At 42.9% G+C, this 13044-nt stretch overlaps 1 protein-coding gene across 8 annotated transcripts in view; it reads right to left on the bottom strand.

Moving 5' to 3' along the window:
• Positions 1 to 13044, bottom strand: part of LOC140189907 (uncharacterized) — a 209854-nt gene that overhangs the window by 93248 nt on the left and 103562 nt on the right. For all 8 annotated transcript variants that reach the window (XM_072246261.1, XM_072246273.1, XM_072246282.1 and 5 more), the window contains exons 27-29: positions 6144 to 6193; positions 5003 to 5179; positions 537 to 654 (exon numbers count right to left, since the gene is read on the bottom strand). In XM_072246261.1, the coding sequence (XP_072102362.1) occupies positions 537 to 654; positions 5003 to 5179; positions 6144 to 6193 (345 nt within the window). The remainder of the gene's footprint in view (positions 1 to 536; positions 655 to 5002; positions 5180 to 6143; positions 6194 to 13044) is intronic.

The raw sequence follows: 13044 nt of genomic DNA, 5'->3' as shown, positions 1-13044 counted from the left end.
TGCACCACTTGTGCTGGCAGCTCATTCCACGCTCTGAGTGAAGATGTTTCCCCTCATGTTCCCCTTAAGTTTTTCACCTTTCACCCTTAATCCATGACCTCTAGTTCTGGTCTCACCCAATCTCAGTGGGAAACAGCCTGCTTGCATTTACCCTATCTATACACCTCATACTTTTCTATACCTGTACCAAATCTCCTCTCAATCTTCTGCAATCCAAGGAATAACCTATTCAATCTATCCATATAACTCGGGACCTCCAGACCCGGCAACATTGTTATAAATGTTTGTTGTACTCTTTCAACCTTATTTACATTTTTCCTGTAGGTAAGTGGCCAAAATTGCACACAATATTCCAAATTAGGCCTCCCCAATGTATTATACAACTAAATTAACTACTTCAGAAGAAACCTAGGAACAAAGAAGAGAGGGAAGGAGACTAATTAGAAACAGTTTGTATATGCCCAAGAATAGAGTCGCAATTCACTAAGATGTATTAAAGATTTGTGGAATTGACTATAAAAGAGACTAAAACAAACCTTTTGTTCCAGGGTTTTAAACATAATAAGCACTTCAGAATGATGAGGAATGTACCAGAGATTAAGAAATGTTCTTCCGTCAGGTGACAACAAACTTCGAGGGCGCTGATGGAGTTTCCTAAATTTAAAAAAATGAACACTTGTCAATGCTAATATAATTCAGAGATGCAAGTGTACATATAACTCTGTGTGGAATTATATGTAACTGCAGTCCACTAACATGTTAGTTTGTGCGTACTTGGGCGATACAGCAGTATCAGCTCAAAGGATTTATGTCTCAAAATTCCTGTGACTCAGATTCAATCCTGACTTCGGGTGCTGTCTATGTGGAGTTCCAAAACTCTCATTGTGGCCAGATTAGTTTCCTCTGAGGGCTCTGGTTCCACCCAAGTCCCAAAGACGTGCAGGTTGGCAGGTTAACTGGCCACTGTAAATTGCCATAATTGTAATTGAGTGAGATTGACGGGAATATGGTTTAGAATGGGTGTTTGATGGTCAGTGCAAACATGTTGGGCCAAAGGGATTGTGTCCATGCCACATAAACTTAATTGTAACATTTGGCTGTGGTGTTACATTGCCCAGGATACCAACAGAATCAACAAACTCATTCGTAAGGCCAGTGATGTTGTGGGGATGGAACTGGACTCTCTGACGGTGGTGTCTGAAAAGGGGATGCTGTCCAAGTTGCATGCCATCTTGGACAATGTCTCCCATCCACTACATAATGTACTGGTTGGGCACAGGAGTACATTCAGCCAGAGACTCATCCCACCGAGATGCAACACAGAGCGTCATAGGAAGTCATTCCTGCCTGTGGCCATCAAACTTTACAACTCCTCCCTTGGAGGGTCAGACACCCTGAGCCAATAGGCTGGTCCTGGACTTATTTCTTGGCATAATTTACATATTACTATTTAACTATTTATGGTTTTATTACTATTTAATTATTTATGGTGCAATTGTAACGAAAAACAATTTCCCCCGGGATCAATCAAGTATGGTTATGACTATGACTGTGACTATATTTGCTGGAGACTCTCGTTGGCCGAATCAATGGTGGTGACAAATCAGCATATAGGAGGTAGCTTAAATATCTGGCTGGGTGGTGCCACAACAACAACCTCTTACTCAATGTCAGCAAGACCAAGGAGCTGATTATTGACTTCCGGAGGAGGATACTGTTGGTCTATGAGCCAGTCCTTATTGGGGGGATCAGAAGGGGAGAGGGTGAACAACTTTAAGTGCCTATCATTTCTGAGGGTCTGTCCTGGGTCCAGTACATTAGTGCAATTACAAAGAAAGCACAGCAGCGCCTCTACTTCCTTAGAAGTTTTCGAAGATTTGGCATGACATCTAAAACTTTGTAAACTTCTAGATGTGTAGTGGAGAGCATATTGACTGGCTGCATCACAGCCTAATATGGAAACACAATGCCCTTGAATGAAAAATCCTACAAAAGGTAGTGGATATTGCCCAGTCCATCACAGGTGAAGCCTTACCCAGAAATAGGCACACCTACATGGAGTGTTTTTTGTAGGAAAGCAGTATTTTACATCAGGACCCCCACCATGCTCTCTTCTCACTGCTGCCATCAGGAAGGTGGTACAGAAACCCCAGGACTCACACCAGATTCAGGAACAGGGAGCAGTTATGACCCCTCAACCATCAGACCTGAACTAGATGAGATAAGTTCACTCAGCTTCACTCGCCCCATCACTGAAATGTTCCCACAACTGATGGACTCACTTTCAAGGACTTTTCATCTCATGTTCTAGATATTTATCTAACTATTTATTTATTTATGTCTTCTTTTCTTTTGTATTTGTACAGTTTGTTATCTTTTGCACACTAGCTGTCCTCCCTGTTGTGTGCGGTCTTTCATTGATTCTATTATGGTTAATGAATTTACTAGGTATGCCCACAAGAAAACAAATCTCAGGGCTGTATATGGTGACATATGCAGTAAGTACTTTGAACTTAGTTCATGAAAATTGTTTTTTACTGTAATTAAAGTAATTTTATTTGTAGCTTTAAATAGATTTGACAAATTTTTGTAATAGTTTGTCATTGCTTTGAATTTGCAGTTCTCATTTTCTTTCACTGTACATTGTAAATCAAAATTCTTTATAGTTTTTATTTAATAGCCAGAAGGGAAAGGGGATGGGACCTGGCCTGGGAGCCAAGGGGGCAATAACCCAAAAAAAGTTTGGGATCCACTGGTGTTCAGTTAGTGGGGGATCCATTACCAGTGCAGAGGGATCTTGATGTCCGGTTGGACTGTACCCGGAGTATTGCATTTAATTCTGGTCAGACCGTTATAGGAAGGATGTGGAGGCTTTGGAGAGGGTGCAGAAGAGCTTTACCAAGATGCTACCTGGATTAGAAGGCATGCCCTATAAGGAGAAGTTGAGCAAACTTGGAAGAGGCTGGGGGAGACCTGATAGAGGTTTGTAAGATTATGTGAGGCATAGATAGAGTAAACAGCCAGTATCTTTATCCCAGGGTCAAAATGCATAATACCAGAGTGTCAGAGGGGGTAAGTTCAGAGAAGATGTGTGGAGCAAGTTTGTTTGTTTGCTTTGTTTTATTTTTTTACACAAAGATTGGTGGGTGCCTGGAAAGGATTGGCAAGGGGGTCAGGAGTGGTGGCAAATTTGATAGAGGAATTTAAGAGGCTCTGAGATGAATGTGCAAAGAATGGAATGATATGGAGATTGTGTGAGCAGAAGGGATTGATTTCGTTAGGTGTTTAACGACTAGTTTAACTAGTTCAATACAACAGTGTAGGTGGAAGGACCTGTTCCTGAGCTGTACTGTTTTATGTTCTGTGAACACTGAGGCCAAATGTGAGATCAGCTCCCTCAGTATAAGCCAGAGACCAGAAGCAGCCTACAGGACATTCATCTACTTAGTTACTATAGAGTTAGCTCATTTCCCATCTACAACTAATCACAAGCAGAATGGTTATTTTGCAGCATGTCCATTTAGAATGGAAATCTTGCCCCCATGTTACAATGCTGTGACGCACAGAGGGTGCGGTTATGCCATAAACCCAATCGAAGTATAGTCTATAATTGGAAGAACCTAGTGAGGAGAATACAAATTCAAACAACTGAATAAAATGAAAAAAAATTAATATGCTCATGTGTGTGAGTGAGGCCTCCGTCAGTCTGAGTCGACCATGGATGTTGCATCTTCATTGTCTAGATACGCAAGCCTGGGCAATATGATTTGGAGATCACACTGTTGCCTATGGAGTAAGCTCCCCCTCTCCACGCGTCTGATGAACTCAAAGGAACGGCAGAGACAGATACAGTTTGGTACCAGCAGCGTTGCAGGAGTTGCCAGTGGGCATTGAACTCAATGTAGGGCTGCCTTAGGGACTCCAGCTCTGGATTTCTCCCCCTGGGGTTTACTATCGAAGCCTTCCCCATGAGTGGGTCTAGCTGCAAGGCAGCAGAGGTTTGAGATCAGAGCTTTCCTTCTCCTGGAAGAGCTGCCAACCATGGCTGATGAGCGACCAGTTTTAAGGCACCAGTAACCCGCCTTTGTCCCTTCTCCTGTCAGTAGAAATGGTTCCGCTGGGCTTAGTAGCTAAACCACATGTGAAGGCTAGGAGCTGGACTTGGTTATCAGAGGCTATTTGAGGCACACGTCATTGGCAGCATTTAATAGGTAGTGGGAGCTTGTCCCCATTACACCTCCAACGATAACAACTTCAAGCTAACGTTCATGTAGGTTGAGTATAAAGCATTGTTAGGGCATCGTAGTGTAGTGGTTAGCACAACACTTTACAGTACAGGTAACTCAGGTTCAGTTCCTGCCACTGCCTTTTAAGGAATTTGTACATTCTCCCCGTGACTGCGTGGGTTTCCTCCAGGTGCTCCAGTTTCCACCCGAAGTCCAAAGACATAGGTTAATTCGTCATTGTTGGTAGGTTAATTGTTGTTGTTCTTCTCCACGCCTCGTGGCGAACTGGGTGGTAAACTTTGCCATTTCTTGATGGTTTGCTAGCTTAGCTCTCAACCCAGCAAGGAAAGTGTGCAGGAAGCCCGCCAGGTTCAAACCCCAAGACTGCTCACCTCGAAGTCCGATGTGGATGCCACCACTCCACAGGCCAGCGTGATTGGTTAATTGGTCATTGTACAATGTCCTGCGATTAGGCTCAGGTTAAACCGGGGGATTGCTGGGCGGCATGGCTGGAAGAGCTGTAAGGGCCTGTTATGCACTGTATCCCCATCAATAAAAAAAAATTTAACTTTACCCATATTAGTATGCTATAGGTGTGCACGTGGCTGTGATCCTCCATTAATTAGACAGTCTCATTGCCTAATCTCATCTGTGAGAAAGGATCACTTGTGCCAATGTACAGGTACAGAAAAATGTGGAGAAGAATTTTTCGGAAATATGCAGATTTTATTTTGGCCCAGTGCAAACAGAACTTGGATGTTCAGTGCGCTACTGACCTGGGATCCGAGATCAGCCCCAACTCAGAGTCACATTCTCCTTTCTTCTCTTGAGGTTGGCCCAACAGGAAGTAGGTTTTGACAGCTGCGGGGAAGTCTTGCAATAAACCCAGCAAGCTACTGTAGTATGCGATAATCTGACCGCGTAAAGAATACTGAGACATGCGCTCGTTAAATCTGCAATACCAAAAGCAATGTCTTATTAGTCACTGCTGACTGCAGGAAACAATTTCATCGTGGAATGGAAAGAACACTGTAAAAGATAACACTTCAAATTATGCAAGTGCTAACATTTGTTTAATTGATTTATTGTTTTCTGTGTAATATAAAACTTGCCTCACACATCTCCTTTGAACTTTCCTCCTCTCACCTTAGAATTAAACATCACTAGTATTGGACATTTCCACCAAGGGATAAGGATACCAGCTGTAAACTATGTTTCTTATAATTCTATAAACCCCTTAGCCTCTGCTGCTTCAGAGAAAACAACCCAAGTTTGCTCAACCTCTTGCATCTTCTCCATAATGGGGCAGTGAGAACTGAATGCAATGCTCCAACAGTCTGAATAAGTATATATAGCTGCAGTGCAACTTCCTGACCCACGAACTTGATACCTCAACTAAGGCAGGCAAGGATATGAAAATACGTTCAAAGACTAGATTGGGATCAGGGAACTGATTGAAAAAGATAAATCAGAGAATTGGGAGGGCAGATTTCTGATGGGATCTCTGACCTGAATGACCCACTGCTCCTGGTTGAACCAGGGTGGAATACTACCTTAATCCTCAATGCTTTGTGCTGAAATTAGTATTCAGTGCAAAACAACATCAGACAGATGGGGCTTGGATCTACTGGAGGTAGAAAACTTCATCACCGTCATTTCTGCACTGGATAAACTAAAAATTTAGAATTCCAAACATGAATAAGGAATAAAGTTGGAATAAACTAGTAATTAACAAGAACAATTCTACTGAATGCGCTATGATCTACTGTTATACGCAATATGATTAGCAGCACATCATGAGAATCAGTTGATCATATTCCTACAAATATGACCAAATTTATTGCGAGAACCAGGGAAAATCAGGATGATTACCACATATTTTGTTCACACGCACATATTTAAATGAAATAACCTTACTTGCTGCAGTAGTCAAGAATTAATTCTCTTTTGATTTTCTCCACTTCCACCTGTAAAGACAAACACCTATTGAGAACCACAGATGTATCATTTAAACAAAAAAAATGGAAGTCAAAAGAACTGCAGATGCTGGAAATTTGAATGAACAATAGATAATTCTGAAAACACTCTGCAGGTCAGGCAGCATCTGTGGAAAGAGAAACAGAGCTGACATTACAATTTCCACCTGGATACTAATTAAATGCGCAGGGTATAGTTGGTACGGTTGCGTCCTCTTACAGGTGGAAGTTGGGTGCAGCAAAAATCCTCCAAATTTTTGGTCACAACCAATCCTGAAAATCAGGAGATTAGATCAGCAGTGGGAGAGATGGATTGACTGGAATAGTTGGTGCAGAATAGACAGGCCAATGCTTGCTTTTGTGCACTCTGCATTTCATCAAGTGGCCTCAGGGATCCAGATTCAGGATGGGATGGAATGGGAGGATTGGTGTTGAGACAGAGGTTGGTGAGGACAAAGAGTGGACACTCACCTGGTTCCACATTGTCCACCAGTGTCTGCCTCACATCTTTATATTGGCTACCTTCCTGCACTCTCAGTCCTGATGCACGGTCTTGCATGCCTGAAACACCAACCATCCAACCAGCCTACACAGATGCTGCTTAATCCCCTCAGTTTTTCCAGCAGTTTGTTGTTTTCGTTCTGGAGATATGCAGGCTGGGAGGCTATTTGGCACCTGTAAATAACCCCTAGTGTGTAGGCGAGTGATAGAACCTGGGGGGAGATGAAGTGAACGTCAGGAGAATCAGAAATAGGATGAGTGTATCATTGGTGTAAATGCATGTTTGATGGTCAGTATTGACTCATTGGGCTGAATGGCCTGCTTTCACGCTGCACTCCTGTGACTCTATAGATTCTTAGAGCAAGAACTAGCTTACAATTTAAAGAACTCACAGGGATTACAGGTGAAGTCTGCTGGGGGTGGGGATGGTGGTGGGGGGGTGGGGGGAGTGCTGTTATGACAAGATAATTCAGGACGTGGTTCCCAAGCCACATACTCCACTGTTGATGTCTGTTTTAGCTTTTTCATGGTCACTATCAGCACCAGGAAAACTAAGAAATCTCTGTAACGAGACAGCTCCAATCTTAGGTCACAACCACTGCAAACTTGCACCATCTGTCCCTAGAGCAGGGGGTTCCCTACCTTTTTTATGCCATGGACCCCTACCATTAACTGAGGGATCCATTGACCCCAGGTTGGGAAACTCAGCTCTAAAAGGAGTATGTAATGGAAATCTATCATCAAAGATTCCTACATCCCTTTAACAAAGGAGAAGACGGCACAAGGATGTGAACGGGAGGACACAACCAAAAACCTTCGCTCACATGCTAATCAGACATTATCCTGTGAAACAAATCAGTCTTAGAGAAAACGTTACTGAGATGACAAGGTAGATAATGGTTTACAAAGGCTCATTGCACATGACATCAGCTGATACATATTTTCTAAATATTGTAGTATTCTTGCAGGCGTGTAGAAACGTTCTTTTGTGCAGTTAAACATCTTTATTGATATCTTTATGTTACAGCATTGACAACAATAGGTTATGCCTGGGTAGCAGTCTGTGGCCACTTTAATAGCTACCAATAGATTTCATTGAACTGTAGAGGATTCATTTCAGTTTTGAGTATCATAACCAATCATAATCTGCAGCTTCTTAACCAATTATACAAGTGAATAGGTTGTACTTTATTTAAATGGTTCCATTTAGTAGGAATTGATGACTCAGCTAAAGAAAGCACCAAGGATTTTCTTTCACAACATAAGAAACTACCTGACTCTACAGCATTGCATTTATGAGATGCTGCATGGAAACACCCTGCTCAGAGAACATAGAGATACTCCAGATCTTCATGGGCTGCAGATCTTCACCAATCGCTCTGGGAGCAGAAGTTACATAGCCCATTGCTCTGGGCTGACATACAAGGAGACAACAGATTGACAGTGAAGGGATTGGTTACGGCAAGAGGACTGGAAGGAATCAGGGCTGTTGTTCATCTACAATAACGGTGTGACTGGTGGCTGAGAAAGGAAGTTAGTTTCTATGGGGCATGATTGAGGATGATGTTTCAGTGCACCTGGTAAGGGAATCCTGTTTAATAATCATATGGATGGTGCTCCTGGGCCATTGGCTAATTTCTCTGGTATTGCTCCAAAAGGAGTGTTGTATGGGGAATATTATCATCCAATGGAGAGACCATCACCTCAACGTAGCAGAATTTCCAGGATGAAGTGAAGGGGTCTTGAAGAGGGAATAATTCTGTTGCCCACCAGGAAAAGTGCATTGTTAACTCCATAGTGTTAAGAAGGTGCTACATGAATGAATTTCTAAACAATATGCCACAGTCAAGAACTTAATAACCTAAACACAGTAGGAGGGAAGCTGCTTTGGCACATTTATCTCCATTCTGATTTGCATATCAATCCAGTCTCTTCATTCTGTCTTTTCAGATCTACTTCAGTACATCACTTTTAGACCACCTTATCTTCCAGTGCAACTATCCTCCTCTCTCTGTGCCCTTTAATGCAACCCCGTGTGTGGTAAACCATATATATGTTGTAACTGGGTTACCTGTCTGGACACGCCCCTCTGCTGACTGCTCCTGTGGCTCCTCCCTCAGAGCCCTGAATAAAGGTGATAGTGCCATTGCTCCTCCTCCTCAGTCCAGGACAGATACTCAGCATGGTGGGGGTCACATTTTACTGCTAATAAAAGCCTTTCAGTATTTACTCTACTTCCAGTCTTTTGGAGTTAGTGATAGTGCATCACCATGCGACAATCCACCAATGTGCAAACTTAAAGCACACGGTATTGGGGGTAAGGTATTGATGTGGATAGAGAATTGGTTGGCAGACAGGAAGCAAAGAGTGGGAATAAACGAGACCTTTTCAGAATGGCAGGCAGTGACTAGTGGGGTACCGCAAGGCTCAGTGCTGGGACCCCAGTTGTTTACAATATATATTAATGACTTGGATGAGAGAATTAAATGCAGCATCTCCAAGTTTGCGGATGACACGAAGCAGGGCGGCAGTGTTAGCTGTGAGGAGGATGCTAAGAGGATGCAGGGTGACTTGGGTTAGGTTAGGTGAGTGGGCAAATTCATGGCAGATGCAATTTAATGTGGATAAGTGTGAAGTTATCCACTTTGGTGGTAAAAACAGGAAGACAGATTATTATCTGAATGGTGGCCAATTAGGAAAAGGGGAGGTGCAACGAGACCTGGGTGTCATTATACACCAGTCATTGAAAGTGGGCATGCAGGTACAGCAGGCGGTGAAAAAGGCGAATGGTATGCTGGCATTTATAGCAAGAGGATTCGAGTACAGGAGCAGGGAGGTACTACTGCAGTTGTACAAGGCCTTGGTGAGACCACACCTGGAGTATTGTGTGCAGTTTTGGTCCCCTAATCTGAGGAAAGACATCCTTGCCATAGAGGGAGTACAAAGAAGGTTCACCAGATTGATTCCTGGGATGGCAGGACTTTCATATGATGAAAGACTGGATGAACTAGGCTTATACTCTTTGGAATTTAGAAGATTGAGGGGGGATCTGATTGAAACGTATAAAATCCTAAAGGGATTGGACAAGCTGGATGCAGGAAGATTGTTCCCGATGTTGGGGAAGTCCAGAATGAGGGGTCACAGTTTGAGAATAAAGGGGAAGCCTTTTAGGACCGAGATTAGGAAAAACTTCTTCACACAGAGGGTGGTGAATCTGTGGAATTCTCTGCCACAGGAAACAGTTGAGGCCAGTTCATTGGCTATATTTAAGAGGGAGTTAGATATGGCCCTTGTGGCTAAAGGGATCAGGGGGTATGGAGGGAAGGCTGGTACAGGGTTCTGAGTTGGATGATCAGTCATGATCATACTGAATGGTGGTGCAGGCTCGAAGGGCCGAATGGCCTACTCCTGTACCTATTTTCTATGTTTCTATGTTTCCATAATGTCATTCACCCTCAACTTTATGCAATTTTATGTCTCAGTCACCCTCAAGAAGTGCTCTTGATATACCAGCTCACCAACCCTAGCACTCTAAATCAAGTTTTTTTTCTTTCTCTCTTTCAAAGTTCAAAATAAATTTATTATCAAAGTATATATGCCACCATATACAATCCTGAGATTTATATTCTTGTGGGCATACTCAATAAATCCATAATAGACTAATAGCCATTGTAGAATCAATGAAAGATCGCACCAACCTGAGCGTTCAACGAGAACGTAGAAGACAATTGTGCAAATGTAGAAAGAAACAAATAATAATAATAAATAAGCAACATGTATCGAGAACATGAGATAAAGAGTCTTTCAAAGTGAGTCTATAGGTTGTGGGAATATTTCAATGATAGGGCAAGTGAAGTTAAGTGAAGTTATCCCCTTTGGTTGAAGAGCCTTATGTTTGAGGGTAATAACTGTTCCTGAACCTGGTGGTATGAATCATGGTGTTCCTGTACCACCTTCTTGATGGCAGCTGTGAGAAGAGAGCATGGCCTGGGTGGTGGGAGTCCCTGATGACAGATGCTGCTTTCCTGCAACAACATTTCATGTAGATGTGCTCAATGATGGGGAGGACTTTACCCATGATGGACTGGGCCGTATCCGCTACTTTTTGTACGATTTTCTGTTCAAGGGCATTGGTGTTTCCATACCAGGCCATGATGCAGCCAGTGAATATATTCTCCAACACGCATCTCTAAAAGTTTGCCAAAGTTTTACATGTCATTCTGAGTCTTCACAAACTCCTTAGGAAGTAGAGGCGCTGCTGTGTTTTCTTCGTAATTGCACTTACGTGCTGGGCTATTTGCAGGAACAGATGGCATAGAAGGCTAGAGGGAGAAAGGGTACTGAGATGGCTTTACAGGGAAGAAGTCTGGACCCTATCAGGTGTCACAATGCTGGCTGGAAATAGGGAGACAGGACTTTACAGCTAATTAGTGACAGACTAAACTATCAACCATCCGCTTGGTTAAAACACTCACAGATGTTGATCTGTCAGACAAATATGATTATGTGGAAATATCAAATTCAAACATTCTAACCATGTCTACAGGCCAAGTGCTGGAAGACGGTATTAATTCTTTGATGCTCACTGGTTGGCATTGATGTGGTTGGTTGAAAAATCTGTTCCCATGCTCTATACAGTTAACTCTGTGGTTACTTTTAATAATGCCTTAATTTCCCACAAGTCCTTCCCAAACAAGACTATTATCCAGTGTGGTCTGGCTGACACACTGTCACAGATCTCCTCCAGACCACAAAAAGAAACAAACGCAAAATATTTTGGTTGGACCATCAAGAGAAATAATTGAGATTTTGGCCTGTGATAGACAAGTGTGTAGGAACAGGTGGCCGTGACAGAAGAGTCTGTAAATGGCCAGGCGCTGGTTAGTTGGAAATCCTGTAGTCCCAAGTTCCGAAAGATCAGAATTTATGCACCAGCAAAGAATGCATTATGTCATACAGAGTGATAATGACAAGAGGTCTGTTAGCCAACATCTCATGGTTTCCTGCCTTTTTGACAGTGCCCTCATCTATGGAAAGAATGGATTCAGGTCAATAAGTTTGCAGCACATAAAACTGAGGACAGATTACTCATATGGATTGGGAATCTGTTAACTGTGGCAAACAAAGAGTGAGAATTCATATTACTTAAGCTGACAGGCTATAACTGGTAGGGATCGGTGCTTTGGTCCCGTCCCTATCAATAGCTTAACAAAGAGGACCAGTTGTGTTTCTGAAGTTGCTGATGGTACCAAACTTGGTGGAACTGAGAGGATGGTGTGTGGAACTGGAGAAGCCTCAAAAGGATGGAGACCAGGTTAGTGAGGGTGAGGGTGAACGTGGCAGACGGAATATCGTGTGGAAATGCGCAAGGTTATAGATCTTATGCAAAGGACCTGGGTGAGCTTCCGCACAAGTTACTGAAGGCCAACATGCAGATGCAACAGGTGATTAGTTAAGAAAAGTGATGCGTTACCTTTATTATGAGAGGATTTCAATACACGCCTCACAGAACAGCACTGGATAGACTATATGGTCCACAATATTGTACTGATCTTGATACCAATTTATAGTAAATATCCTTCTCCTGTCTATCATCTATACCCTTCCGCTCCCTTGTTATCCATGTGTCTATCTAAAAGCCTCTTAAGCTCCACTGGACTACGTGATTCCACTACTACCCCTGGCAATCTATTCCAGGCACCTAGCTCCCTATGTGCAGAAAACTTGCCTCTAAACGCCCCCTACCCTCACCCTGTCCTTTGATGTTTGACATTTGTACCCTGGGAGAAAGGTTCTGACTCTTTACCTCATGCATGCCTTTCATGATTTAAAAAACCTCCATCAGGTCTTCCTTCAGCCTTCAGTGCTCCAGGGAAACAATTCATGTTCATCCAACCTTGTCTTATAGTTCAAACTGTCTAATCCTGGTAAACCTCTTGTGCACCCTCTCCGCAGTCTTCACATCCTTCCTATAATGGGGCGAACAAAGCTGCGGGCGATACTCCAACAGCAGTCTAACCAAGTGTTATATAGCCACAGCGTGACTTCCTCACTCTTACACTCAACATTTCACACTCCCACCAATGAAGGCAAGCATGTCCCACACCCTCTTTTTCACCTTATCCACTTGTGTAGCTGCTTTCAGTAAACTATGGTTAAATGATGGACCTGGACCTCAAGAATCCTCTGCACCTCAATGATATTAAGGATTCTACCATTAACTCTACATTTCTCATTTCATTTGAAACCTGCCCCCCTCCCAAAATGCAACACCTCACTCTTACCACTTCCCACCCATATCTTATATTTTGCCATTTTCTGATAGCCCTTCACACTATCCA

The sequence above is a fragment of the Mobula birostris genome, chromosome 2 (assembly GCF_030028105.1).
Source record: "Mobula birostris isolate sMobBir1 chromosome 2, sMobBir1.hap1, whole genome shotgun sequence".
Lineage (NCBI taxonomy): Eukaryota > Metazoa > Chordata > Chondrichthyes > Myliobatiformes > Myliobatidae > Mobula > Mobula birostris.
This window is presented reverse-complemented; position numbering and strand designations above follow the sequence as displayed.